The sequence below is a fragment of the Lithobates pipiens genome, unplaced genomic scaffold (assembly GCF_037356315.1).
Source record: "Lithobates pipiens isolate NorthernLeopardFrog02 unplaced genomic scaffold, aLitPip1_a1.2 Scaffold_28, whole genome shotgun sequence".
NCBI lineage: Eukaryota > Metazoa > Chordata > Amphibia > Anura > Ranidae > Lithobates > Lithobates pipiens.
This window is the reverse complement of record NW_027507789.1, coordinates 225,972,938-225,998,323: the sequence shown is the minus strand read 5'-3', so window position 1 is coordinate 225,998,323 and position 25,386 is coordinate 225,972,938. Positions and strand designations below refer to the sequence as shown.

General features: G+C 46.0%; 1 protein-coding gene across 1 annotated transcript in view; it reads left to right on the top strand.

The window, feature by feature from the left end:
• LOC143936206 (ATP-binding cassette sub-family A member 10-like) overlaps positions 1-20,455 on the top strand; it is a 95,215-nt gene extending 74,760 nt beyond the window's left edge. The window contains exons 27-40 of the mRNA XM_077460615.1: positions 584-718; positions 1,257-1,319; positions 1,417-1,508; positions 1,613-1,733; positions 2,094-2,217; positions 2,479-2,570; positions 10,982-11,151; positions 11,485-11,560; positions 13,993-14,087; positions 15,185-15,304; positions 16,805-16,951; positions 18,606-18,685; positions 18,782-18,837; positions 19,912-20,455. Of these exons, the coding sequence (XP_077316741.1) occupies positions 584-718; positions 1,257-1,319; positions 1,417-1,508; positions 1,613-1,733; positions 2,094-2,217; positions 2,479-2,570; positions 10,982-11,151; positions 11,485-11,560; positions 13,993-14,087; positions 15,185-15,304; positions 16,805-16,951; positions 18,606-18,685; positions 18,782-18,837; positions 19,912-20,004 (1,464 nt within the window). The 3' untranslated portion in view covers positions 20,005-20,455. The remainder of the gene's footprint in view (positions 1-583; positions 719-1,256; positions 1,320-1,416; positions 1,509-1,612; positions 1,734-2,093; positions 2,218-2,478; positions 2,571-10,981; positions 11,152-11,484; positions 11,561-13,992; positions 14,088-15,184; positions 15,305-16,804; positions 16,952-18,605; positions 18,686-18,781; positions 18,838-19,911) is intronic.
• The last annotated feature ends 4,931 nt before the right edge of the window (positions 20,456-25,386 follow it).

Genomic DNA, 25,386 nt, shown 5'->3' with positions numbered 1-25,386 from the left:
TTCCCCTTTAAGTCCATACCAGGTGATTGGGCCAGCGAGGTGTCAATCTCGCCGATGGAGGCGGCGACATTGACTTTCTGCGCTAGTCCCATCTACCTGGAGCCGTGTTCAAAATGAACGGACTTTCCTCCGTGTGTGGGCAAGTCCGTTCATTTCAAAAGTCCGGCGGACTCCCGCCATGGTCCGGCGGACTCCCGCCGCGGTCCGGCGGGTAGTCCGCCGGACCTAGTCCTCTGGAAAAGTCCGGTCGTGTGTGGGCAGGTCCGCTCGTTCAGAAAGTCCGGCGGACCTCCGCCACAAAGTCCGGCGGTTGGTCTGCCGGACTAAGTCCGCCGGGTAGTCCGATCGTGTGTACGCGGCATAAGGGTTGCTTGTACCCTTCCCAAGTCTTTGTTCACATGTGGCCCCATAGTCTTTGCTTACTTACCTTGCTGTGCTTCCAGTTTAGCGGTGCAGTACATAAATGTGTTTTATTGCTCGTCTAGTTTATGTCCCCAGCATGGTGACCATATTATCAAAGTGCACTTCTCCGTCTGTCCTCGGAATAAGTCTGATAGTTTATCCTCATCTCTTTTTCCGACAGTCTAACCTCATCCCTCCAGTGTTTTCATTTGTGCTCCTAAACTATGAGGACAACCCTTCCATACTCCAGGGAATCTATTTCACTTTCTTGTTCCTGATGCCACCCACCAACTTGATTGGCTTTTCTTTGCAGTTGGTAAGTATTAACGTCTACGTTTCATTTCTTACTAAAGTAGTAGTCAGAAAGTAGTCAAGATACCAGGGGCGGACTGACAACTCATGGGGCCCCCGGGCAATAGGAGATTATGGGGCCCCCAGGCAATCAGAGATTATGGGGCCATACAGTATACACAAACACACACACACGGTATACAATCACACAGTATACAATCACACAGTATACACAGACATGTTTCTATTGGCTGAGAAGGTACTGGAGAGGTGGGGCAGCTATAATCTCATGATTTTTAGACCAAAAGGATGTCGATAAGGGACATTTCAGAGACAGATATAAAAAAAAACACATTTTTACATACTGTCCCTGGTTTTACTGAGGCTGGCAATCCTGATGGGGCCCCCTAGTGGCATGGGGCCCTCGGGCAGTGCCCGAGTGGCCCAATGGTCAGTCCGCCCCTGCAAGATACAACAGTATGATGAGAAATCACTGTATAGTACATGACAGGAGGAGATTTGTGTAGACATAATGAACTGATAAAAGTCACATTCTTTTATAGGTCATCTATTATTTTCGTAAGAATAAGAACACCGAACAAGCAGTGTACATCCACCTGCTCATTGTAAGGTTCTATAATCTTCTATAATTGTCCCATTACTCTACACCACAAAATTTGAGTTTTCTCCAAAAATTTGAGTTTTCTCTGCCTCCCTTTTCAGCCGTACCTTCAAATTGTCACAATTTGGGGCCTCCTGTGGTTCTTAGAATTTAAGTTCGGAACGAGGAGCTTAACACAAGATCCAGTGTTCAGGTGGGTCAGTAAAACATGAAAATATATATGGTAGAAGAGGAACTATAGCCAGAGGGGGAACACACAGCCAATATGGGGTTTGACACTTCCATCTCTACAATTAGGTTTACCAATAGAGAACATCCCTTTACCCAGAATCCCGAGCAGCTGGAGGATGCTGATGAGGAGGTCCTGGCAGAGAGAGAAAGGGTTAACACCTTAAAAACGAAAGATCAAGAGGAAGAGGTAATGTTGGATGTCTGGCTAAATGTATGTGTTTAGACTTCAACTTAAGCCCTGCACACCATCTGAATGTGCGCATTTGGCTTTCAGTAGGAGTGACTGCGCTGCTTACTGAGTGACAACAGTCGGTCCTATTTCCTGATCAGATAAAACAAAGTTGCTTCACAGTTTGTGAAGTGTTACGATTTTTTTTATGCAAGAACATAAACTACAGACACTATTTGGGTGGGACCACACGGAGAAATAATTGTGGCCTCAGAAAAGATAGTCTCACTACTCCAGTTAATACCACGGGCAGAGACAAGAACTGAAGAAAGCGAAAAATAGTTATTATTTCTTAAGTTGTGTTTTTCCTTCTTTAAGAGGCCGGCCATCCTCGTAGACGCTTTGCGCAAAGAGTTTAAGGAGAGGTCAGGTACCTGCAGATGTTTTGGGAATAAAAAGAAGAGGACAGCCATCAGGAACACTTCATTCTGTGTCAAGAAAGGTACATTTTTCCTAGAGTCTGACCCTGGGCATATAGAGAAAATGTTTATTGCTTCAGTTGTTTGCAGCTCTTCCCTTCTTCATATAGCTCTAAAAATAATGAAAAGACGATAGTTCCTCTTACATTGTTTATAGTAGAATGAAGCAAAGGATCTGATTTGTTGCTAGAAGGAAATGCAGACAGTTCTCTCTTGAAATACTTTTGTAAAACAGGTCCGGTGAATTTTGCAACAGTTTTTGTTCAAATCTTTTTCTTCCACAGGTGAAGTCCTGGGGCTTCTGGGCCCCAACGGAGCCGGCAAGACTACATCTGTGCTGATACTGGCAGGAGAGTTGAAGCCAACGGCTGGACAGGTGAGGATGAAAATTGGCAGGCAATGGAGGGCTTCAGAGCCTGTGTACTGGGGTTCTGGAGGAACTTCTTAGCCCCTGTACACACGGTCGGAGATTTCGACAACCAAATCCGTTGGATTTTGTCCGTCGGATTTTGTCCGTTGGATTTTGCCCGTCGGATCTTGTCCGAAACTGTTGCATACACACGGTCGGACTAAGTTGTCGAAAAATCCGATCATTCAGAACGTGATGACGTAATTTCGTTACGATGGGACTACATTCAGGGTAGTAGTCAATAGCTTTGATGTAGGAATTTGATCTGAGCATGCGTGGCACTTGGTCCGATCAAAATTCGCTACACATGATCGGAGTATGTCCGATCTAACCAGTTGGTCGGGAAATATTTCCAACATGTTGGAAAATTGGGTCCGACGGATATTCAGACGGAATCAGTCCGATGCATACCACACACAGTCGGATTATCCGACGACACGGTTCGATAGGACACATTCCGACGGATTCTCCGACCGTGTGTACAAGGGCTAAGACTGGTTGCTGTTTTAGGGTGGACCACGACAGTAACTAATTGACCCCATGAAGTAACTGATCACTTCAATCAATTATTATTATTATCAGTTATGTATTCCTTTGTTTAGTCCCTATAGTTCAGCTATCAATCAACACGCCAAGCACATGTTATCGTTAATATCACAATATTAACACCATTGGCTATGAAATCAATACACGGTCTAAGATCAATTAAATCTCATTTATTTCCCAAGGAAATAAGAAAGCGTGCATAAGATATCAATAGAAGTTACAATAATACATAGCATACAAATCAAAGTACAATATAAGCCATACTTATCGACCCTTATGACTCGACCTCCTGATGGAATAGAGAGAGAGACCGAACTCATGGTTGCAACCCTTTTTGTTAAACATACCTCAGCCATACCACACCCTACTGCCAGTCCCATTTGCTTGGACCAATCAGTGTTCACATGACAGCCCTCCTAAAATTACTGACTGTCCTGCCATACTTGGCTTCTGTGGCCAGTATTGCATTTGATGTGCCCTGGGCCGTCTTCGTCATCAATGTCTTTGAAGTTCAGTACATTCCAGGTGGGCTGAATAGAACTCATTCTGCTATTCAAATTGTGTCTTGGTGTCACATTCCTTGCTTTTAAACATGTGAGACTGCATGGCATCAATATGGCTGAGTTCGGATGTACAAACAGCTGTGTAGATGTATAATATTAATTCCTGTTTGATTCCAACATATTCCGCTTTGCGCCTAAAAGGCGCACACCACCCTTCTTTAGACACGGCTCCTATTGAACAGTCCATAACTGTCTTAACGTGTGTAGTTCCCCAACATGTGCTTCTGAACCAGTACCTGTGGCACAGTCCTTAGCTTGTGTAACGTGTGGTTGTTTTCAACGAGACATCTCTCATGGAACAGTACACAATTGTCTTACCACGCTGGGTTTTCAACGTGTGCAGAAACAGGTCCTATGAAGCAGTCCATAATTGTTTTACCATGTGATGTTTCCCAACACGTGCCGCTTTGCCACTGAGTGACACATCTCCACCATTCTTCAGCGACAGCTTCCATGTCACCATTCTGCATCTTGGGTATCTTCAGGACGGCAGTACAGGCAAGGGGTGCCCATTCATTCACCATTCACTAGCACCCATTCAGAGCAACATATCACCCAGCTTTCAGACCCAGAGTCTTGAGGAGGGCCTTTCTTGCCCATATTACTAGCCTACAATACCCATAGGTCACACTCTACCACAAACATAAATCAACTTATTACCATAATATATATATACATATATATGTATTACGCACCCCGCTTCCAACCTCCTATAACCTTTTACTGTAAATACGGGTCGGGATTAGGCAGGCTTGCTCACAGCGGCGTTGCAGGGCTCTGACTTGGCAGCAACGTCTCCAATTTATACACAGAGAGCTTACTGTCAAATCGTCCCTCAACTTGCATAGACAAATGGGAGACCCTTCTAGATAAATATCGCTTAACTACACATATAAGTTTACAACAATTACCAAACCCACACCATTCCACCCCTATGCCTGGATTTCAGAGATCATGCCCATTGTATACCATGCACCTCTACCTACGGTTAGGTTCAAGGAACCCCCTAGTTCCATGACCAACACTACACCGGTATTCTTTAGGACAAAGAAATAAACTCGCCTATGTCCTAAATAATACCTGGGTGCCTTCTTCCCAGCAATGATCTCTCCATCCCGAACACAGAGAGAAATAACTTCCCAACATTACTCGTTCATCCCCACGTATTGACCTGGCATACAAAGGACATCATGGTCATGTTTCCGACAAAGGGAAATATCCACCTGCCTCCAGCATTCATCTTCTCTGATCACATGTGTGATATAGTCTCAAATGCAACAAGATAGAATCCCCAGTCAGTAAGCCCATTGATGCCACCCAAATATACAGACCGAGCCTGTACTTCTGTATATGAGCGTGTTTTGGCAAAATCTTACTGAGCGGTGATGCTAACTCATCAGGCCACTGCCCCTTCATACAGAGACGGTACAATCAGCTTGATGTTGGCTGATATTTCCACCTGCCACAGAGTGCGCGCCAGAGCCAATGACAGGTTTCTGTCGCCATGTGGTGAAGTCCTACGGTACCCTGGTAGCCAGCGTTTGTTCCCTTTATTTTAACGGAGCATGCTCCTGTGTGTATTCACTGGCATTATCTGTGCAGGGTTTCAACCTCTCAGGTAAGACATCAACCAGGCATATCTTCCCCATGTCTAGTTCTGGTGTCCCGCATGTCCAGTAACCGAATGCTTCTCTCTAGGACCGCTAGGATTGAGACACCACCCCTACGAGGAAGTTTTCCCCCATTGATATGTCACCTGGCACCCTTTAGTCTGACCCACAGCTACCTTATTATGCATAAGCACCAGTCTGCCTCCTGGGTACCTGCACCATATTAACTCTGTTACATCAATACATGTAACACATTAAAACCTTTCTTCTTTCAATTCCTCCTTCCAACAAAAAAACACATATTTTACATTTTCATGTTTTGACGGATTGGATGTGTCATAATTCTTCCCCAACCTCCAACCCATTGCACATGTATAAATAACATGTTTGCATTCATCAGGAGAGACTTCAGCAAAAATATTTCACAAGTTCTCTTGCTAGGCACAGTCTTTCAGATTCAGCATTAGCACCAAATTGTCCATACCAAAAAAAAAACAAGTATAATCTGAATCTTTCAAGTTTTTCCTTTTTTCCTGTCCTGATGTTTATCAGAACAAATTTGTGGTATGGTGTGGCACAGACAAGCTGCCAACCAGATGATCATCTGTCATCCATGTTCCAGAAGCCTCTCCAATTCTCGCCCCGCTTGGATTCTGGAAGTGAAAAACAAGAGCAGTATCAACTTCTTATCCACAATATCTGCTCGCTTACCATGTTTACTTATAGTTCCCTCCTTGGAGCCCAGGACCTCAGTATTCCTGGCTTCTGCAACTCTGACCAAACTATCCAAACAACCATGACCTCTTTAGGCTGAACCCACTGTAAAATGGATCCCCATGGTATGATCAAAAAATGTTTCAAACTGAACGTCAGTGTTGCTTCTCAAAAACTTCAAATTTTACAAGCTACAAAAACAATGCATCTATCTGTATCTTTACGATGTATGCACTACCCCCTTTCAGGTGACTGGTTCTAACTGAGGGCATTGTCAATTCCCCCCCCCCTTTCAGGTGGATTAGACCTACTACTTTTCCACCTGAATAAAAATATAACTAAAATAGAGGACTAAACCAATATCAAAAAAATAAAAAATAAATTTTAGAAGAAAAAAAACAAAAAAAATAAAACAACAAAAAATGTAAAAAAAAAAAGTAAAATCTGGCCATGATCACACAAACAACATGACAAGACAACCACCATAAAACAATGACAAACACTCAACTTTTAGTTAACAACATCCATGGACTTTTCTCCTGAGGAGCGTGCTCATTCCAATCTGAAATACAATTAGTTAATGGGGGAAAACGAAAAACAAAAACAAAACAAAGCATATGTATCATCACAACATTTTAGCTTCATTTGTAACTCTTTAGTACTATTTATTTTTCATTGTTTGCAAACAATTACTAACTAATGAGCTCATGGTACCATGTGATACCGTATATACTCGAGTATAGGCCGACCCGAATATAAGCCGAGGCCCCCAATTTACCCCCAAAAAACTGGAAAACTTATTGACTCGTGTATAAGCCGAGGGTGAGACATGGCTGTCCATCCCTGTGTGTCCGTCCATCCCTGTGTGTGTGTCCGTCCATCCATCCCTGTGTGTGTGTCCATCCATCCATCCATCCCTGTGTGTGTGTCCGTCCATCCATCCCTGTGTGTGTATCCATCCATCCATCCATCCCTGTGTGTGTGTGTGTATTCATCCATCCATCCATCCCTGTGTGTGTGTGTGTGTGTGTGTGTGTGTGTGTGTATCCATCCATCCATCCATCCCTGTGTGTGTGTGTGTGTGTGTGTGTATCCATCCATCCATCCATCCCTGTGTGTGTGTGTGTGTGTGTGTGTGTGTGTGTGTGTGTGTGTGTGTCCGTGCAGCCTTGTGTGTGTGTCCAGCCTACCTGTGTCCCAAGCCTCCGTCCCGAGCCGCCGTCGTCCCGAGCCTCCTCCGTCCCGTGCCGTGCCTCCTCCGTCCCGTGCCGTGCCTCCTCCGTCCCGTGCCTCCTCCGTCCCGTGCCGTGCCTCCTCCGTCCCGTGCCTCCTCCGTCCCGTGCCGTGCCGATGGATCGCCGCTCTTCTCGGCGGCCATTCTACAATTCAAAATTCCGCCTCCGCCTGTGATAGGCGGAACACTCAATTTCCCAGCAGCCTGTGTTCCGCCTATCACGGACATCCTCTCATACTCGTCCGTAGTATGAGAATGAGCGGATGTCCGTGATAGGCGGAACACTGACTGCTGGGAAATTCAGTGTTCCGCCTATCACAGGCGGAGGCGGAGAAGGAGGCGCGGCTTTTGAATTTTAATGTCCGCCGTCTGTCTGCTCGATACGCTGATCGAGCAGTCAGACAGCGGTGACTCGAGTATAAGCCGAGGGGGCACTTTCAGCCTCAAAAAAGAGGCTGAAAATCTCGGCTTATACTCGAGTATATACGGTAATCGATTATGCATTTACAATAACCTAACCCCTGTTCTGTTTATATTTTTCCCACTGTTCTCACTTTGAGAGACCTGCAAACAAATGCAAATGTCCGTATACGAACCAGTTTAACTTCTTCCTGGTCTCTGGAAAACACAATTCTTATGTTAATCAGCAGTATTGGATCTTACTCAGGAAAAGTTTACAAAGACTGACAATAAGAGAAGATTAAAGAAACACAAGACAAACAATACTCATAACTGAAACATCTTTTAACCCCACAAAAGAAAAATCACAATATCAATTCAGAGGTTTATCCCTGAAAGTACAAAACAAAAACAAAAAAAAATGTATATCTATATCAAGGTCCTCTATCATATTCTGAACCTGAAACTTACATCAAACCTTTTTCATAGCCGGGAAACATTGACCAGAATATTCTTACCATGCTTGCAGCTCACTAAGTTCTGCTAACATTGTTTCCCCCAGTGCTATATTTGAGTAACCATGCGTCTACCTCCATTTTGACTCTAAGCAACTGTCCTACATATTGCTTTTTAGTTTGTAGACCCCGCATTTGCGTTTTACACGGGAAATGGGTTTGATTACTATGGGTTCCATGCTGTGGATGGCTACCCCACCTGGCTGAATAACACACATGAAGCCTTGGGGTCGTTTTCGGGTATAATTTCCTTTCGATATCATTATTCGCCACCCGACAATATTTTGAAAAGTGACCCCCCCTTTTACACAAAAAACATTTTAGTTCTGGTTTCCCTGCATAGGCCATTTTTTTAGCATATGGCGCTGGAAATCCACATTGCTGGATAATATTACTGCGATTGGAATGCACAGACTTTACACTTTCGTTGTCTGAGGAGTCATCAGAAGTTTCAACTCCTGAGTCAATTTCAAGTGCAGTTATCCCACCTTTATTTGCTTCTTTCACATCGATTCCCATCACAGTACTATCATTTGCAGTGATAATAGCATACGGGTTTTCTTCATGTTTCACTTCTAGCTTTTCTGTACACTGAGCATGTGCGGAGGGTACCTCCACCATTGCACACTTGGAGGATAACTCCATTATGGCTGCTTGTGCCTTAAGCCTTGTGATAACCTGCAAATTCTCAGCCTCCCTTTGATTCAAAGAGGCAATGCAACTTTCTCTTAATTTGCACGTTTGTTCTAATTCATCTAATCTCTGTTGCAATACACATTTTTCAGTCACTAATTGTTTAATCCGACTACGAGCATCTGCATCAGCCTTTTCAATCCCCATTGCTATATCACTTACCTGTTCCATCACTTTTTCTCTATCAGCAAACCATTCTAATTCTTTTTGTTCCGCAATTTCTTTCATTCTCATTAACATGCATAAGGCATTGGCCATTCTCTGTTTCCTGCCTTTTTTTGATTTATTACTTATGAGACTGTTATGTGTATTACATTGTCTCAAAAGTTCATTGAATTGATATGTTTAGTTACTTTCGTGAGTAAGTTGAAATCTAATCCCACCATGCTTGCTAATGAAACCTTCAATGGCTTCCATTGATATGTTAATTAGCCTATCCACACTACGGTTGCTCCACCAGTTGCTTAGACAATAGAAACCAGATAAACAACTAGATAACCCCCACAAAGACAGATTCCTACCAACAAACAAACAAAAAAAAAAAAATAGATACGAACCGTTTAAATTTCCAGTGACTTGTGGTTCTACAGCATACATACACAAGACACAAGGCACACTCTTAATCAATGCCTTAGGTTGCAGGTCATCTTACCAGAGCTATTTCACTCTCACATGGGTAGAAATAAAACCTATATTTCCCCCACTTTTTTTTTTTTTTTTACACAAAAAAAAAAAAACCCCAAAAAAACAAATACAAATCCGTTTACCCACGAATTTCTTTAGGAGAACACACTCTTATTCAATGCCCTCCTATCCGATAGCAGGTCATAGGGAATTTCTATTGGGACAGAAAGCTTTTTCACAATCACGTGGATATTTCCACTTTTCCCTCAAAATTGTATGGTTTATCCTGTCAATCTGCGGTTATATCACATAACCAGGGATGATCAGTCCCTATCTCGCCAGTGTGCCAATTTGCCCTCTGGTTACAAGTTTGCAGCAAACACAACAATACGTACATATATATATATCAGTCACAGTTCTCACCAGGTTTTATGTGTGCGTTTCCTACCAGTGAAATATCTCACAGAATTTTCCTGCTCATCCAAGCGTGGTTACAGAATTCGCGAGCCAGCGCCAATCTTGTCCACACTAGAGATGACTTTCAGTTCTGGGTGTCTTTGAGGATCGTCGTGACTTACAGGGACTCAGAAACAAAAATACATTAGATTTTTGTGGATTCTGTGTAAAAATAAGTTTTACACGCCTTCTGGGGTGCCAAATGAAGTAACTGATCAATTCAATCAATTATTATTATCATCAGTTATATATTCCTTTGTCTAGTCCCTATAGTTTAGCTATCAATCAACACGCCAAGCACATGTTATCGTTAATCTCACAATATTACCACCATTGGCTATGAAATCAATACACGGTCTAAGATCAATTAAATCTAATTTATTTCCCAAGGAAATAAGAAAGAGTGCATAAGATATCAATAGAAGTTACAATAATACATAGCATACAAATCAAAGTACAATATAAGCCATACTTTATCGACCCTTATGACTCGACCTCCTGATGGAATAGAGAGAGAGACCGAACTCATGGTTGCAACCCTTTTTGTTAAACATACCTCAGCCATACCACACCCTACTGCCAGTCCCATTTGCTTGGACCAATCAGTGTTCACATGACAGCCCTCCTAAAATTACTGACTGTCCTGCCATACTTGGCTTCTGTGGCCAGTATTTCATTTGATGTGCCCTGGGCTGTCTTCGTCATCAATGTCTTTGAAGTTCAGTACATTCCAGGTGGGCTGAATAGAACTCATTCTGCTATTCAAATTGTGTCTTGGTGTCACATTCCTTGCTTTTAAACATGTGAGACTGCATGGCATCAATATGGCTGAGTTCGGCTGTACAAACAGCTGTGTAGATGTATAATATTAATTCCTGTTTGATTCCAACACCCCACAAAAAAAAGATAACCCTAAAGATCTGGGCAGGTGAAGAAGAGAGATTTTTCCAATACTCCCCAGTTAACTTGTCATTCTCATAATGGACTTGTTTGACATGTTGTATCTCACCTTACCTGACTACAGGTGGTTCTGGGTAATGCAAAAGACCCTCACAGGACTGATTACTCTGCAACACTGGGCTACTGCTCGCAACACAATCCCTTGTGGCCCAACCTCACCGTGAAGGAGCATCTGGAGATCTATGGCGCCATCAAGGGCATGAAGAAAGAAGACACAGACTGCGCTATCAAGCGGTAAATTGAGTCACGCGTCAAATCTTCATTGTGATCAGTAGTTGCCTGACTCCACTTCCTCTTCTCTCTACCATGTTTTTTATCAGTAACAGTTCCCCCTACTAATCTGATGTAACTTTGGCCTTATCTTGTCTACATGGTGGCATAAAATAAACCATTTTAAACTTTCTTTCATCACTGTTGCTCATTTTTGTCAAAGAACAGTTCTGTCCCACTCTTTCTTCAGATGGCTCACAATGTTGTATCCTTGTTCATTATAGATTTTGTTTTCCATACAAACATCTTCATAAATAACTTCTATATGGCGTAACTAGATTGCTATTGTCTTTGTAGGGTGGCCAAAGCTCTGGAGATGAAGGATCATCTGCAAAAACCCACCAATAGGCTGTCAGCCGGGGTCTCCAGAAAGGTGGGTCGTTGTCTTGGATGGTGTTGACTGAAAGGAATGGCATTCTAGTAGAAGACTGGTTCAGGCTTGGTGCTGTATGGTTTGGCATTGTTGCCATACCGTGGTCTGAATGTTGAAGGCAAGCATGGACATCAGACCTTCAGAGCATGGACCTGTGGGTAGGCTTTGCCTCATGTCTTTGTGCTAATGCTTTTGTGGAATAGAGGGGATAAAGATGTCACAAGTAAAGGGCAGGCAGAGAAAAGAGTGGGATGGTGTGAGGTTGAGTGGCACCAATGTTTGTAATAAAAAATACAAGACAACCAGCAGGGAGGAAAGGTAGAAAATGTTCCGCGTTTAAGAATAAACGCAAAGAAAAATCGAATATGGAGCCCAATAACTCAAGTTGACCTGCATGGATGGAGATATTCAATGATTGCTCAGCAAAGACAGCTCTGCTCCCCATAGAAAAGTTAATCTGCTGGGAACCCACCTCACACGACCATGGAGGAACTGTGTCAGAGACGGGGATGGTGGCTCATACCTTGTCCTTAGCTTACACAATATTGAATGCGCCCCCGGAAGACTACCAGCTTCCAAGCCTTACCAAATGGGAGAGGGAATTGAACTGCAATTTCACTAATCATCAGAAACAGAAAATTGTCATGTTCACACACAAATCGTCTATCTGTACCAAAATACAGGAGACGAATTACAAACTCCTCACGCGCTGGTACAGAACCCCGGCGGTGCTGAACAAGTTTTTCCCGGCGGTGGCAGATGTGTGCTGGCGCTGCCGGGAGGAAAGAGGTACGCTGTTGCATATCTTCTGGTCCTGCCGCCGACTTCAGCATTTCTGGGGGGTGGTTCGCCGTATAGTACAGAAATTGACTGATCATATAATCCCCAATGACCCGGCATTATTCTTACTGCATGCAACCGACATACCCACACGCTCCTACAAAAAAATCCTTGATACGGCATTTAGTGGATGCAGCAAAGGCTTGTATCCCCCTTGCTTGGAAGTCTCAACTTCCGCCAACTCTGGATACTTGGATTAGGAAAGTGGAAGACATTAATAAGATGGAAGACCTAATCCTGACGAGCCAACATAGACAAGAGCTATACTCCAAAACATGGCAGCTTTGGAATATGTTTAAATACTCACAAAAGGGGCAGGCTCTTAGAGACCCCCTAGGACCCCCACCATGAAGCAAATAGTAGCATGAAAAACCGTAGAGATGCACTGCTTTATGCGTACGGAAACAGGACACCCATGTTCGTGAGTTCCCTTTCCCCCTACCCTCCCCTAAACCTTCTCTCTCATCTACCCCCCTATTTTCCCCGCTTCCTACCCTCTTTTTCTAGTCTGGCTTCTCTTAGCACTCCAGGGCTTTACCCAAGCTCTTATTGTTTTATATATATCTTAAAAAACGGGGGGAGGCCCCGCTGAGCCATGGCAACTGGTCAAAGAATGTAGGTACCAGGGAATACCCATGCTGAAGTTTTATTCTGTGATGTTTTTTTTTGTTCTGTTATTGTCTGTGCCTGCATTGTGGTCGCTTTAACTGTATACTTGTTGTGGCCCGGTTGGTCCTCTTTTCCAGTTATAAATATAAAAAAAAAAAGAAAGAAAAGTAAATCTAGGCAAAACATATAATAATAATAAAGGCAATGTGCGACTGAAGCCCCCAAACACTGTCTAGTGTGTCTTTCAGTTTTTTTATCTCAGTGTCTGGTGATAGACTTACAGCTCTGCACATGATGCCACTGAGGACCACCACAAGGAACTGGTGAAATAGAGGGGTCAGGAGAAGTTGTGAAGCTGCAGAAACAAATACCAAATAGATTGTTGGCATATAATGTATCTGACACTTCTTTTGTTAACATATACTGTACACAGGGCTGGACTTACCATTGGGCTTGACTGGGCTCAAGCCCATGGGCCCCGCCCAATAGGGGGCCCCACGGGCCCTGCTCAGATACACAGAGATGTGTAATCGGCTTGGCTCTGCTCACAGTCATGCCCTATGATAGACATAATGCAGGGACTGGGCATGACTGTGAGCCAAGTCGAGTACTCTCAGCTCTGCTCTGGACTGCGAGAGGACCCAAGACGTGCCGTAAGCTGCCGAGGGGACCTGAGATCCGCCGAGAGGACCCGAGAGCTGCCGAGAGGACCCGAGAGCCGCTGAGAGGACCCAAGAGCCGCTGAGAGGACCCGAGAGCTGCTGAGAGGACCCAAAATTCTGTATCTTGGTGGCGCCATTTTTAAACTTCAAGACTGCAATGACAAGGCTGCAAATGACACTGGGGCGCTTGTTATACGCCAATAAATATGGTATAGACGGTAGGCCCCCACCACCCTAAGTCTTGCCTTGACTGTACATTATGGCTGGGTAGTTTTGGCACACTTACGTTTGCACTTTTAGACCTTCTCTGTTTTTCTTTAGGTGTGTTTCGCCCTCAGCATGTTGGGTAATCCCACCATCGTTCTCCTGGACGAACCTTCAACAGGCCTGGATCCAAAAGGACAACAAAGGCTTTGGTGAGTCTGGTCTCAGGCTAATGGAAGGAGGAGTCAATACCTTGGTAAGGTAAAATTTAGTCCCCAGATTCCGGCACCCTTCGCACCACACGGGTAATGCCAGACCTTATCCATGTGGATGAATTTAAATGGCAATGCTGTTTGTGAAGCAACCCAGCAGGGAAAGGGTCATCCTCCAGCTTTGCTTCGGTTATGTTACAATTGGGTGCTGTGATAGTACAGTTCCCTGTCCTAGTAATTGTCGCCCAGGGTTCTCAAATAGGCAGGTTGAGGGGCTCCAGGGGTATTTAATGTGGAGGAATCTGTTTTATCAGTTTCCTCCAAAGTTTGTAAAATCCACTTGGGGACCTGGAGCCCGGAGATTTCATAGCGTTATGGGTGGGATGGAATCTCCAATCCTGGGACCGGGTTTTTGGAACAGCCAGGAGTCTGGCTGGTTGATTGAGCAAGTGGGTCCTGGGCTTATAGCAGAGTCAGGATTAGGGTTCTGGGCTCCACCCAGAGAGACAGGAGGTCTCCAGGAGTCCAGGTGGTCCAGGTGTGCACTAGAGAAAGCCAGAGACCCAAGTCTGAGGATCAGAGCAGTGAGGGCCTGCTTTCTAGATAGACACTGTGTGTGTTAAAGCTGTGCGCATCTGAGACAAATGAGAACCTGAAGTGGAAGGCCTGAGCAGCAAGGAAGCTGAAAAGAGGTACAGTAGTTGTGCGGGAACCCTTTTATAAGTCCAAGAGGGCTGAATTGTAAAGCCTAGGTGGCAGTGCTGCTGAAGAGAGCCAGGTGGCTTTGCATTTTTCATGTATTGTTTTTTGGCAGAAGAACCCCTGTGTGGGCAACCAAGTGCATGTATGAACTTTATGTTCCTTTTTAATAAAAGTGGGCTACCATGCCCTTAAACGAAAGTTCCTGTTCGCTGTGAACTTACTGAAAAGGCATCTGCCACTGAGTAAAACATCCCCCAATGTTACAGTGCCCAGTGGCAGACAAAGCCAAAGTTTATTACCCTGCAGACGTCTACTTTGTGGTCATCGTGGCCACATGGAACTCTGAATTTGTAGACCAGTTCACCTTTTGACATTGTATTTCTTGTCCACTAAAGGAGAGCCATCCGAGCGGCCTTTAAGAACAAGGAGAGAGGCGCCATCCTGACCACACACTATATGGAGGAGGCGGAGGCTGTGTGCGACCGCGTGGCAATCATGGTGTCTGGGAACCTTAGGTGAGAGAACAAACATCAGCAGGGCCGTATTTAATATTGATTGGACCCTGGGCAAAACTTTTCTTGGGGCCCCCCCAATGCAGTTTTACTCTCCACCTGCTCTGAGACATACAATAAATAGCAGCTAGACACAAATCCAGTTTACTGAATCAGATCAGGCAGCTATTGCGATTGGTTGCCAGAGGTTACAGTGTATCATTACCGCTCACTGACTGGTTGCTAGGGGTTACACCACACATTACGGCTCACTGATTAGTTGCTAGAGGTTACAGCACATGATTTCTGCTTGTTGATTGGTTGCTAGAGATTACTGTGTATATGACCTCAGGGAGGCATGATATACATATCAATGCTGCCGGTTACCGCTATTTACATATGAATGCTGATAATTTACATGTAAACACAGGGTCGTCTGTACACAACAATAGGGTAGAGCTGGACAGCATTAGTAACAGCACTTCACACAGAGTTATTGGGACACAGGACAGGACTAAAACCTCAAGGGACGAGGGAATTTAAACCAGGATAGTTGGCAAGTATGAGGCAGCTGCTTTGGGCCTCACAACAATGACAGGACCCAGGGCAGCTGCCCCTTTTGCCCTGCCTTAAAAACGGCCCTGAACATCAGGACTGTGTCAGGTGATACACCAGTATTGCACAGAGAACCAATCTGAAACATTATATGTAACCCTGGTGCAGCCATTCTTAACCAGGGTTCCTACAGAGAATGCCTGGTATTACTTGAGCTGCGGCTGATTGACCTCCCATTTGATGGTGCCTACATATTTCTGCCACCAATGCCACTTATCTTTCCACTGTCTGTAAGGGTAACATGTTTGTGCTGAAGACCGTGCTGGGCTGACTGGATCAGTCACTGGTCATGGGGGGGGTGATTGTGTGGGTGAGTAGGGAGATATCCCTCCAGTAGGTTGTGCCCAATAATGGATACTGGCGGGGAGCCCTCTTTGGGCTTGGGCTGTTGCCTTTTTGGTACAGTCTTAAGGTCATTTCCACATATAAATTTGGAATAATAAGAAAGAAGGAGCCCTGGGTGTCCAAAAGAATACAAGCTTTATGGTAGATTAGGAGGCCTTTATTGAGAGTAGCGGCGAGTACATGAAGCCAACGTGTTTCCTCTGCAACGTCAGCTGCCACTCTTTTTGTCCTTTGTTTGAAATCTCACAAATATATAAGCGGCGTGGGAATCATTCTCATTTAATAGCATGCAGCAACAGCCCTGAAAAAGGGAGAGCCTTCTCTCCCAAAACACGTTGGCTTGATATACTTGTTGCTACTCTCTCTTATTCCGTTGTCTATAGCGGGGGGGGGGGGGGGGGGGAATTCTTCCCACTGATCCAAGATTATTTCATTTTAGCAGGGGGTTCCCTGAGATCTGAAAATTAAGTTGATGGTTCCTCTGGAGTAAAAATGTTGAGAAAGGCTGCCCCAGCATAAGGATACAGTGGAACAAGATAACCCTTCACAGCATTCCTCCCCCAGGTGTATCGGATCCATCCAGCATCTAAAGAGCAAATTCGGTAAAGGTTACCTCCTTGAGATCAAACTGAAGGAGACCCAGCAGGTCGATGTGATCCACCAGGAGGTCCTCCGCCTCTTCCCACAAGCCACCAAGAAAGATGTGACCAGGTAATGGGGCTAATCTGGGCCAATTATTATTAACACCTTACCTTCAACTTCACAATCTTACTCTGAAAAAAAAATCTACGTAGATCCTTCTAAATTTACAAAATAATACTAAAGGTAAATCCAATAATCAGCAGATCTCCAGTATTACCACCAAGAACTATACATCCCTGGATCCTAGTTAGTTGGTTTCTTTCCATCCTCACTAAGAACAGATCTTGGCATCCCCAGCTCATTGGAACCAAAGCAATAATAGACCCCAGGGGCAGACTGACCATTGGGGCACTCGGGCATTGCCCGAGGGCCCCATGCTACAAAGGGGCCCCATGAGGGTTGCCAGCCTCAATAAAACCAGGGACAGTATATAAAAATCTGTGTTTTTTTAAAAAATCACAAGATTATAGCTGCCCTGGCTCTCCAGTATGTTTTCAGTGTGTGTATGTGTATTCTGTGTGTGTATACTGTATGTGTGTATACTGTGTGGCCCCATAATCTATTGCCTGGGGGCCCCATAATCTTCTATTGCCTGGGGGCCCCATGAGTTGTCAGTCCGCCCCTGGTAGACCCCGAGCCTTAAGGCTTAAGCTGACCATATATTATACAATCTGATTGTACAACCTTTTTTAGCCCTTGTACACACGGTCGGAGAATCCGTCGGAATGTGTCCTATCGGACCGGTTTGTCGGATAATCCGACTGTGTGTGGTATGCATCGGACTGTTTCCGTCTGAATATTCGTCGGACCCAATTTTCCAACTTGTTGGAAATATTTTCCGACAAACTGGTCCGATAGGACATACTCCGATCATGTGTAGAGAATTTTGATCGGACCAAGTGCCACGCATGCTCAGATCAAATTCCTACATCAAAGCTATTGGCTACTAGCCTGAACATAGTCCCATCGTAACGAAATTACGACATCACGTTCTGAATGATCGGATTTTTCGCCAACTTTGTCCGACCGTGTGTATGCAACAGTTTCGGACAAGATCCGACGGACAAAATCCGACGGGCAAAATCCGACGGATTTGGTTGTCGAAATCTCCGACCGTGTGTACAGGGGCTTAGATTCATCAAAACTGTGTAATAAGAAGAAAACCTAACATTCAATTCCTAAATCCTTTATTGGGATTTTATGAGCAACCAATAAACTCCATAAACTCCTTGATAATAATAAACTCCTTGTTAAGATATCCCTGATAAATACTAAGAATATGTTATTAATACTGAGAATCTATAAATATAAGATTCCTTAAAAATAAGGATTGCTCCATCCCCATCAATGAAATTTCCCATTTCCAATTGCTATTTGCCCAGTGTATGTACATTCAATCTTTGCGAATATGGGAAAAAAATGAATGTAAATAGGCTATACAGTATCCTGTGTGCTCCTCAAATATAAATCATTGATTTCAAATGGAGAATACAGCATTTGACCACTAGATGGAGCTAAGTCATATAGAAAATTCCTATGATACTTGGCCCCATCTAGTGGCTTAATGTGGTATTTTCTGATTCAAATCAACCCTTAAAACCCAGCTATATTCTGTCTGCTTAGTAATCCGATCGATGTGCAGGTGACAGGTTCCCTTTTAACATTCTTAGACTCGTAGAATTGTTTGAAGGGTCGTGAACTTATGTCGGTCTTTACTCTGCAGATTCTCCTCGTTGGTGGTCTATAACATTCCCATGGATAACGTCCAATCCCTGTCCCAGGCCTTCCTGCAGCTGGAGAAGGGTAAGGTGGTAGACTTTGTGATGAAGATGACCATGACTGTAAAGGAATCCTCAGGATGTGACACTTACCCTCCTTCATGTATCTTCCTATCTACAGCTAAGAAGACGTATAACATCGAGGAGTACAGCTTCTCCCAGGCCACCCTCCAGCAGGTGACACCACAGATTTGGAGAGAACATCCTCACTTTTTCATTGCTATTGAGACTTATCTAGACCTTAACAATGAAATTTCCTTCAATGTGGTATTTTATATAAAAAATGTATTTTATCAGACCATTCCAGAGATGGATTGTATGTAGTGTGTTAATACCTACGCAGGCTTTAGGAGGATGAGGACATCTTCAGATGACATTGTACAGGCCCCCGGAGATCTGACCTGGTAGATGGTTGAGGGATCTCACACAACTTCCGGGGATCTCACACAACTTCTGGGGATCTCACACAACTTGGTTGAGGGATCTCACACAACTTCCGGGGATCTCACACAACTTGGTTGAGGGATCTCACACAACTTGTTTGAGGGATCTCACACAACTTCCGGGGATCTCACACAACTTGGTTGAGGGATCTCACACAACTTGGTTGAGGGATCTCACACAACTTGGTTGAGGGATCTCACACAACTTGGTTGGGGGATCTCATACAACTTGGTTGAGGGATCTCACACAACTTCTGGGGATCTCATATAACTTGGTTGAGGGATCTCACACAACTTGGTTGAGGGATCTCATACAACTTGGTTGAGGGATCTCACACAACTTCCGGGGATCTCACACAACTTGGTTGAGGGATCTCACACAACGTGGTTGAGGGATATCACACAACTTGGTTGAGGGATATCACACAACTTGGTTGAGGGATATCACACAACTTGGTTGAGGGATATCACACAACTTGGTTGAGGGATATCACACAACTTCCGGGGATCTCACACAACTTGGTTGAGGGATCTCACACAACTTGGTTGAGGGATCTCACACAACTTGGTTGAGGGATCTCACACAACTTGGTTGAGGGATCTCACACAACTTGGTTGAGGGATATCACACAACTTCCGGGGATCTCACACAACTTGGTTGAGGGATCTCACACAACTTGGTTGAGGGATCTCACACAACTTCCGGGGATCTCACACAACTTGTTTGATTTTCCTGGCTGTATTATGGGCTGGAAGGTGTGTGAAAAGGCTGTTTCATCTTTAAATTGTGTTGTTTTTTTCTTCCCAGGTTTTTCTGGAGTTGGCCAAGGAGCAGGAGAAAGAAGACTTCCACCTGAAATCATCGTTCAGTTGGAGGCAGCTCAGCATCGAGGACATTTAAAGCTGAGCTCCGGACAAATTCGCTAAATACTCAGATGGAAAAAGAAACCATCAAAGTGCAGCGCTTCCACACATCCCAAACAACCAGTCATCAAATGTCATACTTGGGAAACCATTCCTTGAAGTTCTCCAGAGTCTGTGACCTTGAGTTGCAGAGTAATAAGAGTTCAACTCATTATATCACACCCCCGACTCCATGTATATTATATAAGGCCAAGGAGCAGTGCCGGGACAAGGTTATCCAGCGCCCAGGGCAACGATGCCAAACTGCGCCCCCCCCTTTCCTTTAGGGTTAGGGTCAGGGTGCCCCCTACCCCTGCAATAAACCATTGCGCCAGGGGCAACAGTCCCTCCTGCCCACCCCTTGTCCCGGCTCTGCCAAGAAGTGCTCAGCCATGGTAAAAACATTGTCTGTCAGTTTATTAATAAATAAATAAAAAATAAATCACATATGTTGGGACAATCTGTTCCCCTTCCCAGTCATGATCATTCTCAGTTCACGATCCCTAGCTCACAGAAAGCCATCCTCCCTCCCTCCATGGCCTGCGTTGGCATATGTGGTTAATAGGACCTCCAGATCGGGTATACAATGTTGAATGACAGTGACAGCCCACCAATGTCCGCTATGTGGCCAATGAGAGATGAACATCTGCCGATCTGTACTGCCTGTGTCTTGGCCCACTCCTCTAACGTGTGTCTCCTATGTAGCCAGCAACCGTGTTCCTGATCTCCACCAAACTAGACCCGTACAGCCAGAAACCGTGTTCCTGATCTCCACTAAACTAGACCCGTGCAGCCAGAAACCGTGTTCCTGATCTCCACCAAACTAGACCTGTACAGCCAGAAACCGTGTTCCTGATCTCCACCAAACTAGACCCGTACAGCCAGAAACCGTGTTCCTGATCTCCACCAAACTAGACCTGTGCAGCCAGAAACCGTGTTCCTGATCTCCACCAAACTAGACCCGTGCAGCCAGAAACCGTGTTCCTGATCTCCACCAAACTAGACCCGTACAGCTAGAAACCGTGTTCCTGATCTCCACCAAACTAGACCTGTGCAGCCAGAAACCGTGTTCCTGATCTCCACCAAACTAGACCTGTGCAGCCAGAAACCGTGTTCCTGATCTCCACCAAACTAGACCTGTGCAGCCAGAAACCGTGTTCCTGATCTCCACCAAACTAGACCCGTACAGCCAGAAACCGTGTTCCTGATCTCCACCAAACTAGACCCGTGCAGCCAGAAACCGTGTTCCTGATCTCCACCAAACTAGACCCGTACAGCCAGAAACCGTGTTCCTGATCTCCACCAAACTAGACCTGTGCAGCCAGAAACCGTGTTCCTGATCTCCACCAAACTAGACCCGTGCAGCCAGAAACCGTGTTCCTGATCTCCACCAAACTAGACCCGTACAGCCAGAAACCGTGTTCCTGATCTCCACCAAACTAGACCCGTGCAGCCAGAAACCGTGTTCCTGATCTCCACCAAACTAGACCTGTGCAGCCAGAAACCGTGTTCCTGATCTCCACCAAACTAGACCTGTGCAGCCAGAAACCGTGTTCCTGATCTCCACCAAACTAGACCCGTGCAGCCAGAAACCGTGTTCCTGATCTCCACCAAACTAGACCCGTGCAGCCAGAAACCGTGTTCCTGATCTCCACCAAACTAGACCCGTACAGCTAGAAACCGTGTTCCTGATCTCCACCAAACTAGACCTGTGCAGCCAGAAACCGTGTTCCTGATCTCCACCAAACTAGACCTGTGCAGCCAGAAACCGTGTTCCTGATCTCCACCAAACTAGACCCGTACAGCCAGCAACTGTGTTCCTGATCTCCACTAAACTAGACCCGTACAGCCAGAAACCGTGTTCCTGATCTCCACCAAACTAGACCCGTGCAGCCAGAAACCGTGTTCCTGATCTCCACCAAACTAGACCCGTACAGCCAGAAACCGTGTTCCTGATCTCCACCAAACTAGACCTGTGCAGCCAGAAACCGTGTTCCTGATCTCCACCAAACTAGACCCGTGCAGCCAGAAACCGTGTTCCTGATCTCCACCAAACTAGACCCGTACAGCTAGAAACCGTGTTCCTGATCTCCACCAAACTAGACCTGTGCAGCCAGAAACCGTGTTCCTGATCTCCACCAAACTAGACCTGTGCAGCCAGAAACCGTGTTCCTGATCTCCACCAAACTAGACCCGTACAGCCAGAAACCGTGTTCCTGATCTCCACCAAACTAGACCCGTGCAGCCAGAAACCGTGTTCCTGATCTCCACCAAACTAGACCCGTACAGCCAGAAACCGTGTTCCTGATCTCCACCAAACTAGACCTGTGCAGCCAGAAACCGTGTTCCTGATCTCCACCAAACTAGACCCGTGCAGCCAGAAACCGTGTTCCTGATCTCCACCAAACTAGACCCGTACAGCCAGAAACCGTGTTCCTGATCTCCACCAAACTAGACCTGTGCAGCCAGAAACCGTGTTCCTGATCTCCACCAAACTAGACCTGTGCAGCCAGAAACCGTGTTCCTGATCTCCACCAAACTAGACCTGTGCAGCCAGAAACCGTGTTCCTGATCTCCACCAAACTAGACCCGTGCAGCCAGAAACCGTGTTCCTGATCTCCACCAAACTAGACCCGTGCAGCCAGCAACAGTGTTCCTGATCTCCACCAAACTAGACCCGTGCAGCCAGAAACCGTGTTCCTGATCTCCACCAAACTAGACCCATGCAGCCAGAAACCGTGTTCCTGATCTCCACCAAACTAGACCCGTACAGCCAGAAACCGTGTTCCTGATCTCCACCAAACTAGACCCGTGCAGCCAGAAACCGTGTTCCTGATCTCCACCAAACTAGACCCGTACAGCCAGAAACCGTGTTCCTGATCTCCACCAAACTAGACCTGTGCAGCCAGAAACCGTGTTCCTGATCTCCACCAAACTAGACCCGTGCAGCCAGAAACCGTGTTCCTGATCTCCACCAAACTAGACCCGTACAGCCAGAAACCGTGTTCCTGATCTCCACCAAACTAGACCCGTGCAGCCAGAAACCGTGTTCCTGATCTCCACCAAACTAGACCTGTGCAGCCAGAAACCGTGTTCCTGATCTCCACCAAACTAGACCTGTGCAGCCAGAAACCGTGTTCCTGATCTCCACCAAACTAGACCCGTGCAGCCAGAAACCGTGTTCCTGATCTCCACCAAACTAGACCCGTGCAGCCAGAAACCGTGTTCCTGATCTCCACCAAACTAGACCCGTACAGCTAGAAACCGTGTTCCTGATCTCCACCAAACTAGACCTGTGCAGCCAGAAACCGTGTTCCTGATCTCCACCAAACTAGACCTGTGCAGCCAGAAACCGTGTTCCTGATCTCCACCAAACTAGACCCGTACAGCCAGCAACTGTGTTCCTGATCTCCACTAAACTAGACCCGTACAGCCAGAAACCGTGTTCCTGATCTCCACCAAACTAGACCCGTGCAGCCAGAAACCGTGTTCCTGATCTCCACCAAACTAGACCCGTACAGCCAGAAACCGTGTTCCTGATCTCCACCAAACTAGACCTGTGCAGCCAGAAACCGTGTTCCTGATCTCCACCAAACTAGACCCGTGCAGCCAGAAACCGTGTTCCTGATCTCCACCAAACTAGACCCGTACAGCTAGAAACCGTGTTCCTGATCTCCACCAAACTAGACCTGTGCAGCCAGAAACCGTGTTCCTGATCTCCACCAAACTAGACCTGTGCAGCCAGAAACCGTGTTCCTGATCTCCACCAAACTAGACCCGTACAGCCAGAAACCGTGTTCCTGATCTCCACCAAACTAGACCCGTGCAGCCAGAAACCGTGTTCCTGATCTCCACCAAACTAGACCCGTACAGCCAGAAACCGTGTTCCTGATCTCCACCAAACTAGACCTGTGCAGCCAGAAACCGTGTTCCTGATCTCCACCAAACTAGACCCGTGCAGCCAGAAACCGTGTTCCTGATCTCCACCAAACTAGACCCGTACAGCCAGAAACCGTGTTCCTGATCTCCACCAAACTAGACCTGTGCAGCCAGAAACCGTGTTCCTGATCTCCACCAAACTAGACCTGTGCAGCCAGAAACCGTGTTCCTGATCTCCACCAAACTAGACCTGTGCAGCCAGAAACCGTGTTCCTGATCTCCACCAAACTAGACCCGTGCAGCCAGAAACCGTGTTCCTGATCTCCACCAAACTAGACCCGTGCAGCCAGCAACAGTGTTCCTGATCTCCACCAAACTAGACCCGTGCAGCCAGAAACCGTGTTCCTGATCTCCACCAAACTAGACCCATGCAGCCAGAAACCGTGTTCCTGATCTCCACCAAACTAGACCCGTACAGCCAGAAACCGTGTTCCTGATCTCCACCAAACTAGACCCGTGCAGCCAGAAACCGTGTTCCTGATCTCCACCAAACTAGACCCGTACAGCCAGAAACCGTGTTCCTGATCTCCACCAAACTAGACCTGTGCAGCCAGAAACCGTGTTCCTGATCTCCACCAAACTAGACCCGTGCAGCCAGAAACCGTGTTCCTGATCTCCACCAAACTAGACCCGTACAGCCAGAAACCGTGTTCCTGATCTCCACCAAACTAGACCTGTGCAGCCAGAAACCGTGTTCCTGATCTCCACCAAACTAGACCCGTGCAGCCAGAAACCGTGTTCCTGATCTCCACCAAACTAGACCCGTGCAGCCAGAAACCGTGTTCCTGATCTCCACCAAACTAGACCCGTGCAGCCAGAAACCGTGTTCCGGATCTCCACCAAACTAGACCCGTGCAGCCAGAAACCGTGTTCCTGATCTCCACCAAACTAGACCCGTGCAGCCAGCAACAGTGTTCCTGATCTCCACCAAACTAGACCCGTGCAGCCAGAAACCGTGTTCCTGATCTCCACCAAACTAGACCCATGCAGCCAGAAACCGTGTTCCTGATCTCCACCAAACTAGACCTGTGCAGCCAGAAACCGTGTTCCTGATCTCCACCAAACTAGACCCGTACAGCCAGCAACTGTGTTCCTGATCTCCACTAAACTAGACCCGTACAGCCAGAAACCGTGTTCCTGATCTCCACCAAACTAGACCCGTGCAGCCAGAAACCGTGTTCCTGATCTCCACCAAACTAGACCCGTACAGCCAGAAACCGTGTTCCTGATCTCCACCAAACTAGACCTGTGCAGCCAGAAACCGTGTTCCTGATCTCCACCAAACTAGACCCGTGCAGCCAGAAACCGTGTTCCTGATCTCCACCAAACTAGACCCGTACAGCTAGAAACCGTGTTCCTGATCTCCACCAAACTAGACCTGTGCAGCCAGAAACCGTGTTCCTGATCTCCACCAAACTAGACCTGTGCAGCCAGAAACCGT